This window comes from Thalassophryne amazonica, chromosome 14 (genome assembly GCF_902500255.1).
Source record: "Thalassophryne amazonica chromosome 14, fThaAma1.1, whole genome shotgun sequence".
NCBI lineage: Eukaryota > Metazoa > Chordata > Actinopteri > Batrachoidiformes > Batrachoididae > Thalassophryne > Thalassophryne amazonica.
This window is the reverse complement of record NC_047116.1, coordinates 77,148,550-77,175,176: the sequence shown is the minus strand read 5'-3', so window position 1 is coordinate 77,175,176 and position 26,627 is coordinate 77,148,550. Positions and strand designations below refer to the sequence as shown.

Below are 26,627 nucleotides of genomic sequence, written 5' to 3'. Positions count from 1 at the left end.
GCAAGTGATTCAGTGCAACAAATAGGGACCGTGTGACAGATGGATGCTATTCACACTCCCATCCAGTAGATGTCAGTGGTCTATGGATTTTGAACCAAAATGCGTAGAATATCAAATCAATTTTATTTATATAGCGCCAAATCACAAAAACAGTTGCCCCAAGACGCTTTATATTGCAAGGCAAAAGCCATACAATAATCACAGAAAAACCCCAATGGTCAAAACTACCCCCTATGAGCAAGCACTTGGCGACAGTGGGAAGGAAAAACTCCCTTTTAACAGGAAGAAACCTCCAGCAGAACCAGGCTCAGGGAGGGGCAGTCTTCTGCTGGGACTGGTTAGGGCTGAGGGGAGAGAATCAGGAAAAAGACATGCTGTGGAAGACAGCAGAGATCAATCACTAATGATTAAATGCAGAGTGGTGCATACAGAGCAAAAAGAGAAAGAAACAGTGCATCATGGGAACCCCCCAGCAGTCTACGTCTATAGCAGCATAACTAAGGGATGGTTCAGGGTCACCTGATCCAGCCCTAACTATAAGCTTTAGCAAAAAGGAAAGTTTTAAGCCTAATCTTAAAAATAGAGAGGGTGTCTGTCTCCCTGATCCGATTTGGGAGCTGGTTCCACAGGAGAGGAGCCTGAAAGCTGAAGGCTCTGCCTCCCATTCTACTCTTACAAACCCTAGGAACTACAAGTAAGCCTGCAGTCTGAGAGCGAAGCGCTCTATTGGGGTGATATGGTACTAAGAGGTCCCTAAGATAAAATGGGACCTGATTATTCAAAACCTTATAAGTAAGAAGAAGAATTTTAAATTCTATTCTAGAATTAACAGGAAGCTAATGAAGAGAGGCCAATATAGGTGAAATATGCTCTCTCCTAGTCCCCATCAGCACTCTAGCTACAGCATTTTGAATTAACTGAAGGCTTTTCAGGGAACTTTTAGGACAACCTGATAATAATGAATTACAATAGTCCAGCCAAGAGGAAATAAATGCATGCATTAGTTTTTCAGCATCACTCTGAGACAAGACCTTTCTAATTTTAGAGATATTGCACAAATATAAAAAAAGCAGTCCTACATATTTGCTTAATATGCGCATTGAAGGACATATCCTGATCAAAAATGACTCCAAGATTTCTCACAGTATTACTTGAGGTCAGGGTAATGCCATCCAGAGTAAGGATCTGGTTAGACACCACGTTTCTAAGATTTGTGGGGCCAAGTACAATAACTTCAGTTTTATCTGAATTTAAAAGCAAGAAATTAGAGGTCATCCATGTCTTTATGTCTGTAAGACATTCCTGCAGTTTAACTAATTGGTGTGTGTCCTCTGGCTTCATGGATACATAAAGCTGGGTATCATCTGCGTAACAATGAAAATTTAAGCAATGCCATCTAATAATACTGCCTAAGGGAAGCATGTATAAAGTCAATAAAATTGGTCCTAGCACAGAACCTTGTGGATCTCCATAATTAACCTTAGTCTGTGAAGAAGACTCCCCATTTACATGAACAAACTGTAATCTATTAGATAAATATGATTCAAACCACCGCAGCACAGTGCCTTTAATACCTATAGCATGCTCTAATCTCTGTAATAAAATTTTATGGTCAACAGTATCAAAAGCAGCACTGAGGTCTAACAGGACAAGCACAGAGATGAGTCCACTGTCTGATAAGATCATTTGTAACCTTCACTAATGCTGTTTCTGTACTATGATGAATTCTGAAACCTGACTGAAACTCTTCAAATAGACCATTCCTCTGCAGATGATCAGTTAGCTGTTTTACAACTACCCTTTCAAGAATTTTTGAGAGAAAAGGAAGGTTGGAGATTGGCCTATAATTAGCTAAGATAGCTGGGTCAAGTGATGGCTTTTTAAGTAATGGTTTAATTACTGCCACCTTAAAAGCCTGTGGTACATAGCCAACTAATAAAGATAGATTGATCATATTTAAGATCGAAGCATTAATTAATGGTAGGGCTTCCTTGAGCAGCCTGGTAGGAATGGAGTCTAATAGACATGTTGATGGTTTGGAGGAAGTGACTAATGAAAATAACTCAGACAGAACAATCGAGAGAAAGAGTCTAACCAAATACCAGCATTACTGAAAGCAGCCAAAGATAACGATATGTCTTTGGGATGGTTATGAGTAATTTTTTCTCTAATAGTTAAAATTTTATTAACAAAGAAAGTCATGAAGTCATTACTAGTTAAAGTTAAAGGAATACTCGGCTCAATAGAGCTCTGACTCTGTCAGCCTGGCTACAGTGCTGAAAAGAAACCTGGGGTTGTTCTTATTTTCTTCAATTAGTGATGAGTAGTAAGATGTCCTAGCTTTACGGAGGGCTTTTTTATAGAGCAACAGACTCTTTTTCCAGGCTAAGTGAAAATCTTCTAAATTAGTGAGACGCCATTTCCTCTCCAACTTACGGGTTATCTGCTTTAAGCTGTGAGTTTGTGAGTTATACCACGGAGTCAGGCACTTCTGATTTAAGGCTCTCTTTTTCAGAGGAGCTACAGCATCCAAAGTTGTGCTCAATGAGGATGTAAAACTAATGACGAGATAATCTATCTCACTCACAGAGTTTAGGTAGCCACTCTGCACTGTGTTGGTATATGGCATTAGAGAACATAACAAAGAAGGAATCATATCCTTAAACCTAGTTACAGCGCTTTCCGAAAGACTTCTACTGTAATGAAACTTATTCCCCACTGCTGGGTAGTCCATTAAAGTAAATGTAAATGTTATTAAGAAATGTGTTGAGTGGGTCGCCCGAAGAGGAGGTACTGCTGGCCAACACCAGAGGGCGCCCTGCCTGTAGACGGGCTTCAGGCACCAGAGGGTGCAGTTCGCCGTCAGGAGCTTCAGGGACCCTGACAGGTGTCACTCATCATCTCATCATGCCAACCATAAAAGCCTGGAGAAGACACCACACCCCTGCCGAGAAATCATCTGAAGTATTCAGGTAAAACTCTCAGCTGTCTTTGTGTCTTGTTCAGCTAAGATTATTGTCACAACGTACTTTGCTGCTAAGCTCAAAAAGCTGTAATCTATATTCTGAGTTTGCAGACGTATCTCAGTACACTTGCAGCTGGTCAGGAGGAGTTGGTGTTCCCGCTCCTCAGCTGTTAAGTGTGATTTGAGATCTGCACGACTGTGGATATTGTGAGAGTGGGAGGTGGTGTTTTCTCCCCTGTATCAGAACTCTGCTGACTGTTTACTGGGTGTGTGCTCACACACCCACTCTTGACTGTTTCTGCTTCCTGCCAGCAGTACCCGATCTGACAGCTGGAGACGGTGGCCACCTGGTGACTCGGGACTTGGCGGCTCCAGTGTGTTCCAGATCCGTTGGCGGTGGAAATCGTGTGGGTCCCGACTCCTATCTGAACAGGTGTCTCCTATCCAGAGCCTGCCCACACGACACCAACTGTATAATTGACTGTAGTATTGAATTGTATCTGTATCCGTTGTGCACATTTCACAACATTAAAAGTGTTACTTGTTATTTCCATTGACCGTTCATTTACGCCCCCTGTTGTGGGTCCGTGTCACTACACTTTTACACAACAAAATGATCAGACAGAAGGGGGTTTTCAGGGAATACTGTTAAGTCTACAATTTCCATACTATAAGTCAAAACAAGATCTAAAGTATGATTAAAGTGGTGGGTGGACTCATTTACATTTTCAGGAAAGCCAATTGAGTCTAATAATAGATTAAATGCAGTGTTGAGGCTGTCATTCTCAGCATCTATGTGGATGTTAAAATCGCCCACTATAATTATCTTATCTGAGCTAAGCACTAAGTCAGACAAAAGGTCTGAAAATTCACAGAGAAACTCGCAGTAATGACCAGGTGGACGATAGATAACAACAAATAAAACTGGTTTTTGGGACTTCCAATTTGGATGGACAAGACTAAGAGTCAAGCTTTCAAATAAATTAAAGCTCTGTCTGGGTTTTTGATTAATTAATAAGCTGGAGTGGAAGATTGCTGCTAATCCTCCCCCTCGGCCTGTGCTATGAGCATTCTGACAGTTAGTGTGACTCGGGGGTGTTGACTCATTTAAACTAACATATTCATCCTACTGTAACCAGGTTTCTGTAAGGCAGAATAAATCAATATGTTGACCAATTATTATATCATTTACTAAAGGGACTTAGAAGAGAGAGACCTAATGTTTAATAGACCACATTTAACTGTTTTAGTCTGTGGTGCAGTTGAAGGTGCTATATTAATTTTTCTTTTTGAATTTTTATGCTTAAATTGAGTTTTACTGGTTGTTGGTGGTCTGGGAGCAGGCACCGTCTCTACGGGGATGGGGTATTGGGGGGATGGCAGGGGGAGAGAAGCTGCAGAGAGGTGTGTAAGACTACAACTCTGCTTCCTGGTCCCAACCCTGGGTAGTCACAGTTTGGAGGGTTTAATAAAATTGGCCAGATTTCTAGAAATGAGAGCTGCTCCATCCAAAGTGGGATGGATGCCGTCTCTCCTAACAAGACCAGGTTTTCTCCAGAAGCTTTGCCAATTATGTATGAAGCCCACCTCATTTTTTTGACACCACTCAGACAGACAGCAATTCAAGGAGAACATGCGGCTAAACATGTCACTCCCGGTCCGATTGGGGAGGGGCCCAGAGAAAACTACAGAGCCGACATTGTTTTTGCAAAGTTACACACCGATTCAATGTTAATTTTAGTGACCTCCGATTGGCGTAACCGGGTGTCATTACTGCCGACGTGAATTACAATCTTACCGAATTTATGCTTAGCCTTAGCCAGCAATTTCAAATTTCCTTCAGTGTCGCCTGCTCTGGCCCCCGGAAGACAATTGACTATGGTTGCTGGTGTCGCTAACTTCACATTTCTCAAAACAGAGTCACCAATAACCAGAGTCTGTTCCTCGGCGGGTGTGTCGCCGAGTGGGGAAAAACGGTTAGAGATGTGAACGGGTTGGTGGTGTACAGGGGGCTTCTGTTTAGGACTACGCTTCCTCCTCACAGTCACCCAGCCGGCCTGCTTTCCCGGCTGCTCGGGATCCGCTGGGAGACAGCTAATGGCGGCTAAGCTACCTTGGTCCACACCGATTGCAGGGGCCTGGCTAGCTGTAGGATTTTCCAAGGTGCGGAGCCGAGTCTCCAATCCGCCCAGCCTGGCCTCCAAAGCTACGAATAAGCTACACTTATTACAAGTACCATTACCGCTAAAGGAGGCCGAAGAATAACTAAACATTTCACACCCAGAGCAGAGAAGTGCAGGAGAGACAGGAGAAGCCGCCATGCTAAACCGGCTAAGAGCTAGTAGCTGTGCTAAGCTAGTGGATTCCTTAAAACACACAAAGTGAATAATGTGTAAATAATTTAGAGGTAATTCAGCAGAGGGAGTGCTTTAGTTAAGGCACGTGAAGATTACACTGTGAAACAAATCGTTATCTAGTTATCTAGATCAATCTAACTACGCAGATTAAACAGCTAACAGATCCAGTAAAACACTGCTGTGCTCTGGAATAGGAAGTGATACAATACCGCAGTGAGAGCCAACCACCAGATCATCAAATAGCATCCAACTGTCACACGGTCACTATTCGTTGCGCTGAATCTCACTTAAACAGAATTTTCAGTTTTGCACATACCTTTTATTTTTTACAAATAAAAAAAAGACATATTTACAAATACACATTTATTTGTTAAAAAAAAACAAAAAAAAACACACACATTACAGCAACTTTTTTTTTTTTTTTTTACAAATAAACCACCCAACCAACAATGAGGAGGCTCATTGTCCCATAATGCCTTTTGGTATCTGTGAGTTTTAATGCTCAAACCTTCAGAATTAATGCATTACTTTAAAACTAAAAGATATTTGTGATATTTTCACCTTGTAAAAATGATAGAGGTGACGTTAATATCAATAAACAGTCCGGATTTAGTTTGGTTTTTAAATCAAACGATAAGTCAAACCTGCTTTGGCTTTTTATGCCTTCTGCCACACATCTGGGCACTGTATGTTGAATGTAAATTACTTTTTTGAAGCAGCCTGGCAGCCAGGCCACTTCTGGGTGGGGTTGAGCTCAGCTAATCACAGCTGCCTTACTGTTGCAAAACACAGACAGGAACTAATGTATGATTTTAAGGTTTACAAATGTTTTGACCGTTCGGCTAGCGAAACTAAATTTACCGAAAGCTAATTGGTTTGCTGATGGTTTTTGAAGTTAGTTGAAAAGCTAATCTGCTAACAAAAAAAAAAATATTAGCTTTGCTAATTAGAGGTTAGCGGAACTGTGCCCACCACAGCTGAAGACCATCGAGCAACTCCACCAATGTTGCCTGAGGAGCATCATTCGCATCACTGAGCTCCAGAGAATCAAGTGCATCATAAAAACTAGCTTCGGTGGGTGGGTCACATCATTAAGATGAATGACAGCCGACTTCCCAAACAGAGCTTCTGCTCCCAACGAAGTGAAGGAACATGGTCCAGAGCAGGGGTGGCCAAATTCGGTCCTCGAGCTCTACCTTCCTGACACTCTTAGTTGTCTCCCTGCTCCAACAAAGCCTACTAACAAGTCTTTCATTGGATTCAGGTGTGTTGGAACAGGGAGACAACTAAGTGTCAGGAAGGTAGATCTCGAGGACCGAACTTGGCCACCCCTGGTCCAGAGGGTGGCAGAGGAAAAGCTACAAGGACCTCCTGAAACACAAACTCAAGAGCTGCTCCACTGACCAGAAGACCTGGGAAGAACAAGTGAGGGACTGAGCTGGCTTGCGAGAAACGATCCACACAGGACTGGATTTTTTGGAAATAAAAAAGTGCTGACTAACAACACAGAAGAGAAAGAGGAAGGTGAGAGAAGGCAAGATCTTGACCGGCAGAAGCTTCCCAGAGCAACCATGTGCGGTGTCCGTCAGACACACTGCGCACCAAGGCTGGGCCCGTTGTCATTTCTGTGTCCACCCACCCATCCTGGAGTTGACCAGGAGACCATCTTCCTCTCCATCAAGGGATTGCCACAAGAAAGCAATCATATCTACCCATTGCTTCCTCCTCACCTCAGTTCCCTTCACCAACATGCCCACTGAAATCATCTCCAATCGCCACTCTTTCCTGCACTCTCTACCCTCATCTAACTAACCCCAAAAGTCTTCTTTCTCCTCCATCTTACAACCATACTCCTGCAAAAATGTTGGCATTTCAAAACACTGCTGTCCACTGACCTTTCTCCATTAGGGTCTTTCTAAAGGTCTCTCCATCTCCAGGACACAAACATTTGCAAAATAAGTGACAAGTTTGAAACTTTCATCACATATTCTTCCTACACACTTCCACAAAGTGAACCTGTCATATTTCATCAGTGATGAAATGCAACATGACATGTACTTAACACAAAGCAAATCATGAACTTTGACCTTAGCGAGTTAAAATGGAAAACACCAGTAGATCAGCTTGATGTTCTGGGAAGTGTCGTGTTTATATGCAACCAGAAAAAAACATCACCAAGCTAATGTCCAGAATTCAGTGGATAAAACACACAGGCAAGAATTTAAAAATAAACCACACAGACATGTTCTGCCGTATGTCCAACATACCCAGGTCCAAAACTGACGTTACAAACATGCTGGCTGACTGACTGTTGAGAAATCCAAAGAGACTGCATGTCCTTGGAATATTTCCTAATCACCTTATATGTTGAAAAAATGGGAAAAGTAATTGTTTTAGCTGCCAAAGATTTCACGTTCCATTTCACCATTGATGTATCCGGTGAGCTCACTTTGTCTGAACAACATGTCACAGAAGTATTGCAGGGAACATTGCTGAAAGATGATGTGAAAAATCTGGATTTCTACATATGGGACATCTTTAGATGCAATACTATGAAAACAGGCAGATGTCACGTTGAAGCTGTTCTGAAGGCACGAAGTAACCCAACACCTTACTAAGACACTTTGGCTGTTTCTTTTTTTCCTTTGCCATGAAACTATAATAAAGGCTGAGAAAAAAGTGGAATGAGATTGTTTGCCAGCAAAATGTGGTGAACTCCTCAATGATCATCTCCCCACAAGATTTTATAATGAAACAAGAACGGGTGAGTTTCATGTCATGCAAATAGACGTGTGTTGATGGCGTGAAAGGCTCCGCTCTGACAGTCTGTTGTAAAAACTCCAGCTGCCTGGTTGGAAAAACTGATATAACTCAAGCTAACATTTCCATTTCTGGTTACATAGATGATGGAGTGTTTGTGACATAAACAAGATAGGAATTTTCTACATAACTAAACTGAAATTCAACAGATTTTAAAATCAAAGGTGAGTATAAACAAAGTTTGAGGTCAGACACACACACACACACACACACGGCAAGTGAGCCTCAGGAACGACAGAGATTTGTATAACGTATTTTCCCCGTCGGCAGGCCAAGGGCTAAGCATCAACCCACTCCCCTTTTTTGAAGAAAGTTGGTGAAATGTCCACCTTAAATTAATTACATTTACTGACTGAGAAAAGGACAAAAAAGGGAAACACTCAGGTGAGTGTGGTATATTTTATTTTCTGTGATGAAATGGAAGCTCTTGTTCACTATATAACTTCCAGCAGTGAAGCAGTTGGAGGAGAAGCAAAGCTCAACTCTCTACTAAATAACAGCAGTGCCCTGAGGCGGAGGTCTTGGAAAATAAAGCAGTGCTGACTTGTGGTTTGGTTTATAAATAAATAGATAGAATAACTCCATTAATGTCAATTCTGTCATTTGTACAAAGTTAAAATATAACATATATCTTTTAATGTTGAATAATGCACTAATTTTAGAGTTTTGTAACAAACACAGACAGATGGCAAAGGATTATGGGTAAAATGTGCCTCCGCTAACACTGGTTGACTCATTCATTCTATGTAAACCAACATGTTAATGTGAGGTGTGTCGTGTGTTGGTGTTTGCAGATAAATGTGCTTTTGTAAAATATGCCATTTTTTTATTTGTAAAAAAAAAAAAAAAATGCATTTTCAAAAAAAGTCAAGTTGTAATTAGATAACCGTCTGATATAACCGGTGTCAAAATGAATAGAACACTGCCAACTACTGGACTCTCAGTATGTGGGTGAATACTGCCATGAACACTACTGGCCAGTAGATGGCAATAGAGACCGTGAAAACTTGCCAAAGCAAAATTCCAGATAATCCCTGTCTGCTACGTTTTAAGATGCATGGAATTTAATAAATACAAACTAAATTTCAGACATCTTATATATATATATGTGTGTGTGTGTGTGTTACTCTGGAACAAAGACGACAGTGTTTGACATAAGCAGGACTCTAATAGCAAACAGGAATCGATTGCTATGATTCCAATTGAAAATAAAGGAGGAGCAACCTGAGCTGCTTCTGGCATTTTTACATGAAACAAACACAATAACAATATCTATAAACCCAGAGAATATATTCACAAGAGTTTTAGGCCCAATATACAAAGAGTTTAATGCTGTTGTCCGTGTGGAGCCTGATCAGAGCGTCTCAAATGCATTTCTTCTGTCGTGAACGTACTGAGGTACCCATAATGCACAGCATGGTCACAGCATGTCCACAGTAAAACCTTCAAAATTAGTGCATTACTTTAAAACTAAAACATATATCTGATATTTTCACTTCATAAAACTTTAGACATAATGTTAATTCAAATAACTTGTCTGAAATTAGTTTGGTTAAAATTTTAACCATAAGTTAAAACTCTATGCCTCTGGATGACTTGGGTGATATCGCTGGCGTATCGCTATGGGGGTCAAAAGAAATGAGCTTTTTTCTTTTTTTGTGACCAGTTCTCCTTTGTCTGCAGAGGATAGACCAGTTTCTTCTAGAACCAGCTCTCTTCTGTTTGCAGAGGATAAAATTGTACATCTACTATAAAAATTTAACATGTAGGTACTTAACTGATTTTAGATTTCATAGATATTTGTAACTATTCAGCTTTGTTTACCATGTCTGCAAAAATACGTTAGCTGTCTAAAAATGATCAGACCATCCCATAATGAAAACATTATCTTTGATAATTAGCGGATTAGCGGAACTGTGCCCACCACTGCACATGACATGGATTAATCATACCATTTGTTATTCTGTTTCATTGACTGTGCAATAGTTCTTTTTAGTGTGCAATTTTGGTGCTATATGAAATGAAATGTGCAATTGTACGTCCCGACCACCGCCATGCTCACACTACTGGGGATGGCGTTTAGCTAAACATAGCAGAGTTTGTTTTGTTGCCGGATGATAATTTGAAGGAGCTAATCGACACTGCTAATTCTTCTAACACAAAATAACCCAAACCCACCACGCTGTAAGCCAACTGGAGGCATGAAGAGCTGTTAGGATGAAAAGCTGGAGAAATATCTGATGCGATCTTTCGCTGAGTGAGGAAAGCAGACGGTAGTCAGTGGATGGCATCATGGACTACTGAGAACAACTTTGGACTCCTATTTAAAGTTCGTGTTGCACCAGGACGAACACCAAAATGTAAGTCTCTTTTCTGGTGTTTATGAATTAATAAAATATCAAATGACAAGGATCTATTTTTTTGCTGTTATATAAAACAAATAATGGATGTTTTTCCATTCTTTCAAAGGTACGAACATGAAAGATGGAACTTACTAGTCAGCGAGACATTGATTGACTGGTATGTTCCATCTTTCATCTAATGAAATGTTCGTACCATTGAACTCAAACATTCATTATTTGTATAATATCCACTTTAAGTAGCTCGCATCCATTCGAGCACTCGACACAAACTGCTGACCCTCTATGAAAGTCAGCTCAAAGGGATCCATGAAGTTGCCCCACTGGTGACAAATCAGTGGAACACACATAGTGAGGCTAGAGACACTTTGTTTAAAAGCACTTTGAGTTTATTAAAAGAAAAAAAAACTTCAGGAGAATACAGGACTTTCTGTCATACACAGAGCGGACATAAGTTAGAGAAGCATGTCAGAAACAGCAGATGAAAACATGTTGCCTCATGTCAAAGCCGGCAAGCAATGTTACCGCAACGTTTCAGAGTCGAAGCAGCGTTACGGGATTACCTGAAATGAACAACACACGTGTTCTTTATGGTTTTGTAAGTAGATTACTGAGCAAAGAAAGGGAGATGGCAAATGTGAAATTAAATTAAATTAAAAACAATATCAGATATAAACCAGGCTTGAAGAGAAAAACAAAAATAATAATTAGACACTTATGCATAAAACACAAATGAAGCACATTAGTGTAACAAAACATCACCGTTGTAAACATGTTCTCCATCTAAGGTGTGTGTTTCAATATTAAACCACCGCAGTCGCATATTTACGTGTACATACACTTACAGAAACAACAGAATCTACCGGTAAGCCTCTGAACTAGCTCTAAAACGTATAATTACACAAAGCTTCAAGTGAGTTACTTTGTAAAAACTGTATTTCCAAGTAGTGGTTTTATAACTTTAAATTTACATGCTTTCGATTCTGCCCTCTTGGCACTTCCAAAGTTAGCTGGCCTGCGACTACTTTTCTAATCAGACATCGTCTGATGTTACAGCTTATCAACCGCATCGATAACCAGAAGCTTTTCACGCTGTCACAGCAGCCGCTCATCAAGGCCGTGATTCAAGAAGCAACGCAGCAGGAAGTAAAGCTTCAAACAGCTTCTACATGTGAGGGGAGCTCAAAAGACGTAACAAAACGTTTTTTTTTCCTCTCTCTCTCCCGCTCCAACTGTACTCAAGGGGAAAACATGTTCAACGTAACCTTGTGGGTGACCTGATACAGACGTGCTTGGACAAGTCTGGAAACAACTCTTCTCTGCCCTTTTTGGTGAACCACCAGTCACTTGGGAAATAGAGGAAAGTCCATCTGAGCAGAGGGCCTGAGGAAAGCGATGCTGTAGTTTGCTGTTTACCCTCACGTGTGTTTAAATAAGGACAGGGATAATGAGTGGGGGACAAAACCCCCAAACCTGCCTAAAAATGGGTTTCTGCCATCGCTTCAACAGGTTAGTCAAACTAAATGCAGGTGAGACAACTCCAGAGTCTGGAAGATGAACTCTAAAGGTTTGTGTTCTCTTTGTTTGGTGGGAGAGGACAGGTGTGTGTGTGTGTGTGTGTGTGTGGTGGGGGGGAGTCCAGCAAGCATCGGCCTAAAACCGCTTTGGTCTGGCTGCCAAAAGAACAACCATCAAGAATCCCACCTGGAGATAAGTACGGCTGACGTCATGCCAAGGCTGTGCCGCGGCAGCTTTCTGAACATCTACTATGACCGACCGTTGGTGACAAGACACAACGCCAGAACATGCTTTGGACCACCGCACGCAGCACATCCTCCGACATTCTTACAAACAATACAAAGGAAAAAGAACAGCAGAATAAAAGCATTCCAATCTGACCGGGTACCCGAGCGGCTCTGCCACAGAACTCCACTATCATGTGATGACGCCGAGTTCTGCCACTTGCATAAACACATCCTGAATCACCTGTTGTCACTTTCTTCTCCTCAGTTTTCATTTATTTATTTTTAAATCTGATATCTATTCACAGTTCTACTCCCTCAGGATGACGGACGCCAGACAGACGCCCATCACGTGAGGTGACTTCAGAGTCGCCATGTCTGACTGGCAGGAAAAACATGATCACTGATGTTTCCCAGAAGATTAAAGGAACTTTTATTGTACATAAACTTTTTTCCCATCAAGCTGTGAAGCACACGCACACAACTTTCTCCCTGCACAAACACAAAAACTCACACTCTGTGGGTTCAGAGTAAAAGTAAGCAGACTGTCGACTGTGTGTGAAGGTTCTAAAAAAAGATAAAAGTTAAGTTAAAAGACATGTTTAACTCCACATAGATACACTTAGATTCAGGGATTAATAATATTAATAATAATAAAAAATACTATCCTCTCTTCCACAGGGAGCCTTTTTTAAAGCACCTCTCTGAACAACACAATACTTCAACTACACACATCTTTCAATCATGTCCCATCAATCAGTTACAGTAAAAATTTAAAATGCAGGCCTCTCCCACCTGCTTGTTACCAGGGCAACATTGCATCCCATTAGCTCTCAGATGTCTCACTTTCCTAAAGTGACAGTCTGGAGCTCTAACGAGCTTGTCAACAGGAAGTTGACCAAAGAAGACATAAGTACGTTCACGCAGACACACTTGTAGCGTAGCGACGTACTAAGATCACTGGAGCAAAACTCCCCCCAAAACCCGCTCATGAGGGCAGATAGCGGGAAATGCTTCCGCAAAAAAGCAGTGTGAGTTAGAAGAGCCTGATCTCACTGCACAGCCAGAGAGCACGGAAACAACGCACAGGTACAAAGTGTCCCATCGCAATCTGATGAGCGCAGCGTAACCTGGGAGGGCGGACAGGGGGAATCACCCCTCTTTGCTTTAATTCACATTTAATTTTTCCTCAGCATTTCTGCTGTATTTGATGACTACTTAATAACGGATTTCAACGTGCGCACAAGCTGTCACTTCAGGCACACCGAGCAGTGGCGATTGCGCGATTAGGCCGACTGACGCTGAGCCACAGGCGGCCTGGAGCTCAGCAGCAGCTCTGAGAAAGTAAAGTCCATGTTGTCATCTGGTCCAGATGTTGGTTATGTTTTCTTGCTGTTGTTGTTGTTTTGTTTACTATAAGTTATCCGAGGGTTGAAAAGTCATCAACGGCGGGTTCAGAGATCCAGTGTTGGTGAAGGTAGAGGAGGAAGAAGCAGAGGTAAGAGTGTGAACCTCTACCAGCTCAGGAGATTGCTCCGACCCAGAGTCATGAAGTACACCTGGCTCGAACCTCCCGACCGAACAGAAGCGAAGAACACCTACAGAGGGACATGGACAGGTGGAGGTGTTATTAACATCTACAGTCTCAGGTAGACTCTTCTGACACCTGCTTTGATCTTGAAACATTCAGGATCTGAAACATCATGTATGAAACGTTCTGAAAGTGAAGCTAGTATGGCATTTATGGCACCTTTAAGGGCATTCTAAATCATTCAGGGTTTTTTTTTTCCTGAAATATTGACTTTTTATGAAATGGCTTATTTTATTCTGGAATATTCCAGTTCATTATACAACAGTGAGGTTCACACTGAAACAATGTTCCTGTTTTAATCATTTAGGTCAATTCTGAAATGTTCAGGTTCAGCCATAACAATTTGGAAAAACAAGTTGCCTAAAGTGCATGTTTTTCCCGTAGACACAGTCAGCAAACCACAGAGATGTCAACACATTTAAAAGTAAATTCTCCAATTTTGTTTCATTCTAACGAGACAGAAGAGGAACTACAGCCGCTTAGTTCCTTCCTCAGCAGACAGAGTGAATGAAGTATCTCTGGAAAGTCTGAGGAAGTTTTAGTACCAAACATGTTTGGCTCCATGTGAAGAAAACAGTGGACATTTTGTAATTTCTTTAAATCAATCTGTTGGAAGGTGTTATGACCAATTACGGAGGAAGACGAGAAAATTACATTGTGCATTTATATCAAAAAATGTATTTTTGTTCCTCATCACCATGCACTGACACTCAAGTCACTCATAGTAAAACTGAACACTTTTATTATAGTGCAGCAGATAACTGAAACCATCCTTCAAATGGTGATACAAGCATCAAATTCTGCAAAAATACTCCTTAGACATTCTTTTGAAAAAAAACTGACTGGTTACTTGAGGGGTCAATTGAAGAATTACACAGGGGTCAAAATTTAAAAATACTCCAATCATTTGGAAAACTATACCACATTTTTGTCTGATCATAAACATTCCAAAAAAAGTATAATTTGGACAATCTGTAACTGAATGTTATGGAGTTATGGGGTAAAATATGCAAGGATCATGACAAAGGTTGATTTCAGGTTGTACAGGGATCAAAAGTATAAAGTTGCTACAATTTTGGTAAAAATTTATGCCAACTATTGGTTGAGTTAATAGGGTTTTTAAAGTAGGAACAGTCTGCACCATGCGTCACGCTTAGTTGTCACACTGGGTTAACATATGTCACATGTCATAAAATCCAAAAGATGTCAAAATTGTTTGACCTTACCTTGGAGACCAAGCATTCAACACAGGCAAAACTATTCCATTTATTAATCCTATTATCTTAACCAATAATCTGCACCACTTTACCAAAAATGGAGCAACATTAACTTTGACCTCTGTACAAACGGAAACAAATAACGTGGTATAGTTTTCAACAAGATTTGAACATTTTAGAATTCTGACCCCTGTGTAATTCTTCAATTGACCCCTACCTGTTTTTTCCAAAAGAGTAATGTCTAAGGAGTATTTACGCTGAAATAGGTGCTTGTATCACCATTTGCAGGACTCCTCTGTAAATACGTTATTTGCTGTACTATTATTTGCTTTGAGCATAAACATGCCAGAGCAGGCAGTTTTGGGTTAGCTGGAGATTCTAAAGTGTCCTCATTTTTTGAGCTTAAACCCATTCAGCTGACAACAAAAACTAATGGATTGTCCTTGATGTTCCAATAACCTTTTGCAGGGACTGTACATCACCATGGATCACTCATATTATAGGTTCCATTTTAGAAAGGTTTGTTTTTGCATCCACCAAGTTAATGCCATGTCTGTTTTGGCTTGTCCAGGACGTACAGTTAAGGATTGCAATGGCGTGTAGAACCTGATTCCTTACCCAGCTTCTCCAGTGCTGCAGAGTATCCACTGATTCCACAAAGATCATGGCATTGTCCACAAATTCAAGATCAGTAAACCTTTCCTACCCTACACAAAAGCTTATAAGTCACTAGTTTCTACGCCCCTACGCAACAGCCTGTCCATGCAAGCACTGAACAGCGTAAGAGCCAGAACACATCCCCAATGTACGACAATTGTCACTGGGAAAACCTTAGTTTCTCCCTCCACTTCGTATCTCTGTATAGGCTGGCTATGATGTCCAGCAAGGTCTTGGGGATCCCACAAATTCTGAGGAAGTCGGAGGGAGCATTCGGTTCAATTGAATCAATAAAATGCTTTGGAAAAATCAACTTAGGCTGCAAAGAATAACTGCTAAAGTACGCTACCTTAAAAAGTCACAAGTGACCACAGCTAAATGCTCTACTGGAGGTCAGTAAACATGTATTTGTAGTATTTAAACTAAAATATATCACATTAAAAATCAGACTGGACATGGGAAGGAAAACCAACCTTGTCGTTTCTTTCACAAAGGAATTTGAGTCTCTGAGCTCTTTTGTGCATGAAGACACCATCCAGATGACCAGTTTCCACTGAGCGGATCTCTATGGCCTTCTCCCCCCAACCCATAATCTGGTTTGAACGAATGTAGGCTGGAGAGAGAGAGACCAATCAAACACAGGAGAGCTCTTAAACAAATAAACTAAAGGGGAAAATAAATAATCCTTCATGCACTCAAAAAAAATATATCAATATGTGTCTTTTGTATGAAAGACATTTTTCCATATAAACAAAATAATTTTTTTTTTTTTATACATAAATTGTAAAAAATGAATCGATAACTGGCTTTTTTAAGCAATAGAATAAGAAGAGTCTCACACACCGGGCCTGAGTCCAATGATGCCGGTTCATATCCCCGGTTTTATTATTATGTAAAGCGTTTCTCCTCTCACAAACTTACCCACTGAAGTGGGCATCTCCCCCCACTGCAGCACCACATCCTTGGTGATGCGCCCATAGGTGTTAACATAGACACCTTCATCCTCGTAACACACCAGCAGCTCAATGCCATCTGTGTTGGGTAGGATGATGATGGCATGAGACTGGATACTGGTCTGGATCTGAAGAGAAGCACAACATCAACCCATTTTATATACATCAGGACATCACTGTGCCACATCAGGGTCCACTTATTGAGCCAATTTGTATTTACAGTGGATTTCATGGGCATTCTATTTAACATGGACTAAAGGCCCCCTGACACAAGCATGACTCTAGATTCACGCACTTGCACGCTCGTCTTTGTGACAATCCCACCCACTGTGTTCCCAGCTGGACGCCGTTCTTTGTTCTACCTGCTGCCACGCGTTCTGCGCTGGACGCTGTCTACAGTAGTGTTCAGAATAATAGTAGTGCTATGTGACTAAAAAGATTAATCCAAGTTTTGAGTACATTTCTTATTGTTACATGGGAAACAAGGTACCAGTAGATTCTCACAAATCCAACAAGACCAAGCATTCATGATATGCACACTCTTAAGGCTATGAAATTGGGCTATTAGTAAAAAAAAGTAGAAAAGGGGGTGTTCACAATAATAGTAGCATCTGCTGTTGACGCTACAAACTCAAAACTATTATGTTCAAACTGCTTTTTTAGCAATCCTGTGAATCACTAAACTAGTATTTAGTTGTATAACCACAGTTTTTCATGATTTCTTCACATCTGCGAGGCATTAATTTTGTTGGTTAGGAACCAAGATTTTGCTCGTTTACTAGTGTGCTTGGGGTCATTGCCTTGTTGAAACACCCATTTCAAGGGCATGTCCTCTTCAGCATAAGGCAACATAACCTCTTCAAGTATTTTGACATATCCAAACTGATCCATGATACCTGGTATGCGATATATAGGCCCAACATCATAGTAGGAGAAACATGCCCATATCATGATGCTTGCACCACACCATGCTTCACTGTCTTCACTGTGAACTGTGGCTTGAACTCAGAGTTTGGGGGTCATCTCATAAACTGTCTGCGGCCCTTGGACCCAAAAAGAACAATTTTACTCTCATCAGTCCACAAAATATTCCTCCATTTCTCTTTAGACCAGTTGATGTGTTCTTTGGCAAATTGTAACCTCTTCTGCACGTCTTTTATTTAACAGAGGGACTTTGCAGGGGATTCTTGCAAATAAATTAGCTTCACACAGGCGTCTTCTAACTGTCACAGCACTTACAGGTAACTCCAGACTGTCTTTGATCATCCTGGAGCTGATCAATGGGTGAGCCTTTGCCATTCTGGTTATTCTTCTATCCATTTTGATGGTTGCTTTCCATTTTCTTCCACGCGTCTCTGTTTTTTTTTTGTGTCTATTTTAAAGCATTGGAGATCATTGTAGATGAACAGCCTATAATTTTTTGCACCTGCGTATAAGTTTCCCCCTCTCCAATCAACTTTTTAATCAAACTACGCTGTTCTTCTGAACAATGTCTTGAACGTCCCATTTTCCTCAGGCTTTCAAAGAGAAAAGCATGTTCAACAGGTGTTGGCTTCATCCTTAAATAGGGGACACCTGATTCACACCTGTTTGTTCCACAAAACTGACAGACTGAATGCCACACTACTATTATTGTGAACACCCCCTTTTCTACATTTTTTTAATAATAGCCCAATTTCATAGCTTTGAGAGTGTGCATATCATGAATGCTTGGTCTTGTTGGATTTGTGAGAATCTACTGAATCTACTGGTACCTTGTTTCCAATGTAACAATAAAAAATATACTCAAAACCTGGATTAATCTTTTTAGTCACATAGCACTACTATTATTCTGAACACTACTGTATATAAAATAATTATTTCATGCCGGATTAATCATTTTCTCTGCAAATTGGCCACTGAAAATGGCTCTAATTGCTTCCTGAATCACAAGGACCACTTCAGCTTCAGCCGTTCACGCGTGCACCTAACAAGATGCAGAAAAAATTTTTGAGCCACCCAAAAAGGTAATTATTTGTCATGTTTACATTGTCATGGGTTGGCAAAGCAGTTGTGTGTTCTAAGACTAAGGTTAATTATGGAGTTCCACAAGGTTCTGTGCTAGGACAAATTTTATTCACTTTATACATGCTTCCCTTAGGCAGTATTATTAGAAAGCATTGCTTAAATTTTCATTGTTACGCAGATGATACCCAGCTTTATCTATCCATGAAGCCGGAGGACACACACCAATTAGGTAAACTGCAGGAATGTCTTTCAGACATAAAAACATGGATGACCTCTAATTTCCTGCTTTTAAATTCAGATAAAACTGAAGTTATTGTACTTGGCCCCACAAATCTTAGAAACATGGTGTCTAACCAGATCCTTACTCTGGATGGCATTACCCTGACCTCCAGTAATACTGTGAGAAATCTTGGAGTCATTTTTGATCAGGATATGTCCTTCAATGCGCATATTAAGCAAATATGTAGGACTGCTTTTTTGCATTTGCACAATATCTCTAAAATTAGAAAGGTCTTGTCTCAGAGTGATGCTGAAAAGCTAATTCATGCATTTATTTCTTCTAGGCTGGACTACTGTAAGTCATTATTACCAGGTTGTCCTAAAAGTTCCCTGAAAAGCCTTCAGTTAATTCAAAATGCTGCAGCTAGAGTACTGACAGGGACTAGAAGGAGAGAGCATATTTCACCCATATTGGCTTCTCTTCATTGGCTCCCTGTTAATTCCAGAATAGAATTTATAATTCTTCTTCTTACTTATAAGGTTTTGAATAATCAGGTTCCATCTTATCTTAGGGACCTCATAGTACCATATCACCCCAATAGAGCGCTTCGCTCTCAGGCTGCAGGCTTACTTGTAGTTCCTAGGGTTTGTAAGAGTAGAATGGGAGGCAGAGCCTTCAGCTTTCAGGCTCCTCTCCTCTGGAACCAGCTCCCAATTCGGATTAGGGAGACAGACACCCTCTCTACTTTTAAGACTAAGCTTAAAACTTTCCTTTTTGCTAAAGCTTATAGTTAGGGCTGGATCAGGTGACCCTGAACCATCCCTTAGTTATGCTGCTATAGACTTAGACTGCGGGGGGGTTCCCATGATGCACTGTTTCTTTTTATTCACGTCTTTTTGCTCTGTATGCACCACTCTGCATTTATTCATTAGTGATTGATCTCTGCTGTCTTCCACAGCATGTCTTTTTCCTGATTCTCTCCCCTCAGCCCCAACCAGTCCCAGCAGAAGACTGCCCCTCCCTGAGCCTGGTTCTGCTGGAGGTTTCTTCCTGTTAAAAGGGAGTTTTTCCTTCCCACTGTCGCCAAGTGCTTGCTCACAGGGGGTCGTTTTGACCGTTGGGGTTTTTCTGTAATTACTGTATGGCTTTTGTCTTACAATATAAAGCGCCTTGGGGCAACTGTTTGTTGTGATTTGGCGCTATATAAATAAAATTGATTTGATTTGATTCTTTCCTTCTTGTGTGCAGCTGTTAAAGTGTGTTTTTGATAGATTTAACATCTTGTTATAATCCTTCAGATGAGCGCTGACATCGCCACTTGCTCTGTTCACTTCTTTACTCGACTTGACGGGCTGCACACTGTGTTGCGATTAGATCGCGCCACATAGCATGACACTTATGTGTGAAGGATTTTTTGAACATTTCAAAATTCTCTCTGCACAATACCACGCGCCGACTCACCCCTCTCGCGTCCTGTCTGCACCTGTTAAAGACTAGTTTACTCTCAGTACGACACAGGTCGTGCTAGTGCAAGTCATGCTCGTGTCAGGAGGCCTTAAGCGACAGCAGACGATCACCTCTGCTGTTCTGCTTAACAGGTGTGAGAATTTCATCCTGTTAAAATGCTAAACAAGTCACCAATTAGTGTGACATCTGTAGATAAGCTCTCTTTATCTCGCTCTTTTTAACAGTTTATTGTGGTCACACTGCACTGAAATTTTGAACAAATTTCAGTTTGATATTGCTTTCTATGATTTGTATATTTGCCCAGATTTATCTCTGCTTCCTCAGGGGACAATGCACTAACTTCTGTAATCTGTGTAAATTGTGTAATCTGTAATTTGTGATGAGCTCCCTGTGTGTAAATGCTCACATGCCCATTCAATGCCATTCGCCTTCTGCCACTCATTGAAAAAACAAAATTGTAACATCCGCAGAGAACCGCCAACATGTGAATGAAAGGATAAGATTTTTTCTTCTATTTGTGTCATATTTGTGGAAAATAGAACTTTTTGAATTCATTATCAAGCTGTAACAGTGATGCTGAGCAGGTATGGAGTTAGTCCAGAAGATAGCCTGTACTAAATGGATGGAGTTGATTCAAAATGTGACGACAGCAAGAGTGTCAATCTTTAGAAAAAATAAAAGCACATGACTCCATCTTTAAAGAGAATACAAATGACATTTTCTTCATGTTTCTTTCTTACGTGTGTCGGTAAATAGATGTCGTAAACTGCCCCAGAGTCAACATCCACAGCATGGAAGCCTGAGCATGAGCCATAGATGACCTTTAACCTTTGTCCTTCCTCTACAGTCAGGTCAACTAGCAGGGGCTTGTGCACCAGGTCACCGAAGGACTGCAGCAAAAAGAAACGTTAAAAAAAAAACGACAGGCAGACAGAGGAACAAGAACCAATAATCACAAGTTGAGCAACAAAATGAAAACAAACAAGCAAATAAAGTCAACTGAGACAATATTCAGTTCTGCCAGTTCTTCACTCCAAATACTTCCACAAAAATGTACACTTTTGATCGCAAGCTGTACAAACATTTTCTCACTGAATTGAAAACATTTAGAACAAACAATAAAATAATACCATGCTTCGTCAATGTACTGATTAGTTACACTAACTATTCTTTCTGTGTCACAGAGGCAGTTTCAAAACAAACACGTGGGTCTTTGTTCAAATGTTGTTTTCTGTCTCTGTGTCTGTAAATGTGGACGATGTAAACAGACAACTGAAGCAGGCTGCACAACACACCATGATACACTTCAATATGACAATATCATAATGCTATGGCTCCCAACCTGGGGACCAAGACCATTAGCTGTGTGACATGTTTCTCTATGTGTGATGCAGCACATAGATCCCTCAGTGTTGAGGACCCAAGTGGCTGAGAATCCCAAGTACAGCTCCAGGCTTCATCTGGCTGAAGGACATGGATGGTTATTTTAGAGATGTGGGGATGGACCGGTTGTCTGCCTAAGGGGTTACCATCCAGGACCCAAGGTGGTCCCGTGGTGTTGTGTTGTTCATTTGTTAAAATACATCCATTCCTGCATTTATGGCCTGGAACACATTCCAAAATACTTGGGATGCTAAAGCATTTACCACTTTGTAATATTGCCATTCCTTCTAACAATAATTAAAAAACGTTTTGGCATTGAGGATACTAAGTGATGAAGCATACATACATACGACTTCAACCGCTTATCTGGGATTGAGTAGTGGGAGCAACAGTTCCAGCAGGGGACCCTAAACTTCTCTTTCCTAGGCCACATTAATCACATCTGACTGGTTGATCTTGAGGTGCTGCCAGGCTAGTGTGGACATATAATCTCTCCACCTAGACCTGGGTCTTCCCCGAGGTCTCCTCCCAGCCAGATGTGCCTGGAACACCTCCCTAGGGAGGTGCCCAGGTGGCATCCTTACCAGATGCCCGAACCACCACAGCTGACTCCTTTCAACGTAAAGGAGCAGCGGCTCTACTCCAAGCTCCTCACGGATGATTGAGCGTCTCACCCTATCTCTCTAAGGAAGACACCAGTCACCCTCCTGAGGAAACCCATTTTGGCCACTTGTACCCGCGATCTAGTTCTTTCAGGCATGACCCAACCCTCATGACCATAGGTCAGAGTAGGAAAGAAGGCTGACCAGTAGATCAAGAGGTAGGAAGGAAGACTGACCAGTAGATTGAGAGCTTTGCCTTTTGGCTCAGCTCCCTTTTTGTCACAACAGTACAGTAGAGCGAATGCAATACCGCCCCTGCTGCGCAGATACTCCGGCCACTCTCACGCTCCATTGTCCCCTCACTCATGAACAAGACCCGAGGTACTTGAACTCCTTCACTTGGGGCAAGACCTCATTCCCTACCCGGAGTAGGCAATCCATCGGTTTCCTGCTGAGAACCATGGCCTCACATTTAGAAGTGCTGATCCTCATCACAGCCAAGTGTGGCACGGCTTCACAGGCCGATGAAGCCAACAGGACCACATCATCTGCAAAAAAACAGTGATGAGACCCTGAGCCCACCAAAATGAAGACCCTCCTCCCATGACAACACCTTAATATCCTCTCCATAAATATCAAAAACAGGATTGGTGACAAGGCGCAGCCCTGGCGGAGGCCATCCACCACTGGAAATGAGTCCCATTTACTGCCCAGGACCTGAACACAGCTCTTGCTTTGTGAGTACAGAGATTGGATGGCTCTCAGAAGGGGACCTCCTCACTCCATACTCCATGAAACATTTCAGGTGTTATTTTGTCCCATTCTTCTTGCAAACACATATGAAAGTGTGCAACAGCACAGGGTCATCATTGCATTTTTCATTTCACAGTTCTCCACACATTCTCTATTGGGGACAGGTCAGGATTGATGGAAGGCCACTTGTGTACTCTCTCTCCTTCAGCCGTGCTTTTGTAATCTGTGCAGAAAGTGGTTTTGCATTGTCTTGTTGAAAAAATGCATGGCTATCCCTGGCAAAGAAGTTTTTCCAGTATATGTTGTTCTAGAATCACGATGTACATTTCTGCACCAATGCTGCCATCACAGAAATGTAAATTACCTTTGCCAAGGGCACTGACAACAAATCACGTCTTGTCTTGGTCTTGTTGTTTATAACAGCCTGAATGGATCTTTTCATCATTTATCTTTAACACATGGTGTCAATCTGTTCCATAAAAGAGCTAGAACATTGATTCTTCTGACCACAGTACACATTCCAATGTGTGATGGTCCAACCCAGGTGTCTTTGAGTCCAGAAAAGTCCTAAATAAGGTTAATATAAGGCTTCTGTATTGCACAGTAAAGTGGAATTTGTGAATGTAAATCCATACTGTCGGGTTTGACAAACATTTCTCAAAGTAATCCCTTGCCCATGTGGTTATATCTGCTATTGATGAATTACGGTTCTTGATAAAGTGCCATCTGAGGGATCAGAGATCATGGATGTTCAGCTTTGACTTGCACTTTTGCCTTTTACACACTAAAATTACTCCAGATTTTTTGAATTATATCATGATATTATGCTCTGTAATCTTTAAGAAACCTTGTTTTTAAACATTTCAGTAATTTTCTCAGGCATTTTATGACAAACTGGAGACCCCCTGGCCATCTTTGCCCCTGAAAGACTCAGCCTTTCATGCATATTACTTTTGTATGAAATCATGAATCACCTCTTAACATCCCTTGTAATATTAAAACCTTTCGGCTGCACCCTTGTTTGCACTCAGGGTCACCACAGCAAATCCGAGGTGGATCTACATGTTGAATTGGCACAGGTTTTACACTCCACATTACATGGAGAAATTTGGCAGGACTGGGGTTTGAACCAGGAACCTTCAACACTGAAACCAAGAGCACTAACCACTTGGCCACCACCTCTGCCATTATTCTGAACCTCATTACTAGCCTTAAATTGCTCCATCTGAACTTTTTTTGGAATGTGTTGCAGGCCTGAATGGCATTAAAGGATGTACGAGGTCTGTTAGAAAAGTATCCGACCTTTTTATTTTTTTCAAAAACCATATGGATTTGAATCACGTGTGATTGCATCAGCCAAGCTTGAACCTACGTGCGCATGCGTGAGTTTTTTCACACCTGTCGGTTGCGTCATTCGCCTGTGAGCAGGCTTTGTGTGAGCAGTGGTCCACCCCTCTCGTCTGATTTTTATTGCGAATAAATGTCTGAATGATTTGGAGCTTTGCTGCATCAATTTTTTCCAGAAACTGTGAGAGACCTCCAGGTGGACATCATTCGGAAAATTCATATGGCTTTCAGGGACGAGTTTATGGGGATTACACAGATTAAGGAGTGCTCCAGCTGGTTTAAAGACCGCCCACAGCTGCTGAGAGTGCTCCGAGCGTTGATCGACAGGCTGAATCAACCAGATCATTTCCAACGTGAAGGCTTTGTTGATCCGGGACGTCGTCTGACTTACACAAAAATGGCAGGAGACGTGGACATCAGTACTTTTTCGGCACATTCCATTGTTACAAGAGTCTTTTTCATGGAAAGAGTTAACCACACAAAGATGAAATATCTTTGGTTCATCCTGTCCACAACAAAACAGAAGTCAAAGTAAGAATCACTGTTTTGTTTTTTAACTGCATTTTCCATACTGCCCCAACTTTTTCTTATTTGAGGTTGCACATGCTGTTGTTATACATTATTCATGTGAGAAGTGGCATAGCTGGAGTGAATTTGAATCCAAGGAATCAAATGTACAAATAATTTTTTTAAATAGTCAGTGGATTCATACGTTTGTTCTATGGAATCTTATCCTTCTCATAATTAAGAATCCCAATAACGGTGCATTAAATGAAGCAAAGCCTAATCTTGCAGTTCCTTAAATGGCCACTTGAAGCAGGCTCCAAAAGGGAGTCACTCTCCACAGACCCAACTTTAGAGCAGAAATAAACACACTTAATGACTTGTACAAACAAAAGTTTTATCTCTGTAGCTAGTTTCCCCTACCATGACAAATGTATGGGTGGGGGAGGTGAATTTTTTAATAAGACTAGTTTCACACATTTTAAGCCATGAAGTTATGAATAATTGGAGGTGTAGTTACTTGAATAACCAATGTGTGTGTCGACGAGCTGTGTCCAGAGATGAGGCAGTATGGCGGCCGTACTTTGTTATATCCACTCCAAGGCACCAGTTATAAAAACAACCACCCACTCACCAAAAACATGTGTTATTCAAAGTTAATCTGCTAGCTTTAGCTTGGTTGGGAACTCTGAGATAGGGCTGTGTGTTGGCTACACACAGCCAAGTCACATCAGTCTTGCCCATGTTAAGAAAGCATTTGCTTCATGGGTTGGCTGGAAGGTGGGCGGAGTAAGCACTGCCAAGATGCCAATATCCAGAGCCACATAATATGAGCTTCAAATCTGCTCTTCAGACAAGGGTCATGGGGAGATAACATATCCCTCCGGTCCCCACAAATCAGTAATAGAAAGTTTCAGAGGATCTCCCAAGTACACCCTCGCTAAATATGAATGAAACTGGTCAACTGGTTCTTGAGATATCGTGCTAACAAGGGTAGCAATGACAATAACTTGAATATTTCACCGTGACCTTGAAAGTGACCCCAAGGTCACTGTAATCGACTGGTGTCAGGGATCACCTTGAATGAAATTGGTCAACTGGTTCTTGAGATATCGTGCTAACAAGTAAAAATGGTCAGACTGCCCTATCAGCCACAAAAAATAAATAAATAAATAAACAAACAAACTGGATTGAGCCCAATGTACTATCAAACCAATGCAAACAGTGATCATTTATCCAAAATACATTCAGTTTTTCTCTGTTCAAACAGAACTTTTTGTATCAATTCAAATGGAATAACACAATAAATTTGCAAAAAGTCAAAGTCAGGAGCACTCCTGTTTACAAGCCAATGTCAAGAATGTAGAGACGCAGACTTCCTAAATGATGACATCAGGACATAAGTATGTCAAGAAACTTTTTTTAGTCTGACGGCAACATTGCAGTATGAAACCAATGAACCAAGATCAAACGTATACAGACTTGGTTCAGACTTACAATGGGGAAAATAAGTATTTGACCCCCTGTCAGTTGTGGAGGTTTTCCCATCTACAAAGAATGGAGAGGTCTGTAAATTTTTTTTTTATCGTAGGTACACTTCAACTGTGAGAGACAGAATCTAAAAAAAAAAAAAAAATCCAGAAAATCACATTGTATGATTTTTAAATAATTAATTTCCATTT

General features: G+C 41.1%; 1 protein-coding gene across 5 annotated transcripts in view; it reads right to left on the bottom strand.

The window, feature by feature from the left end:
• Positions 1-10,873: 10,873 nt before the first annotated feature.
• The window catches only part of LOC117525003 (mitogen-activated protein kinase kinase kinase kinase 4-like), a 276,208-nt gene continuing 260,454 nt past the window's right edge, over positions 10,874-26,627 (bottom strand). For all 5 annotated transcript variants that reach the window (XM_034186821.1, XM_034186817.1, XM_034186818.1 and 2 more), the window contains 4 exons: positions 21,097-21,246; positions 16,631-16,790; positions 16,183-16,322; positions 10,874-13,842 (listed from right to left, as the gene is read on the bottom strand). In XM_034186821.1, the coding sequence (XP_034042712.1) occupies positions 13,759-13,842; positions 16,183-16,322; positions 16,631-16,790; positions 21,097-21,246 (534 nt within the window). In that variant the 3' untranslated portion in view covers positions 10,874-13,758. The remainder of the gene's footprint in view (positions 13,843-16,182; positions 16,323-16,630; positions 16,791-21,096; positions 21,247-26,627) is intronic.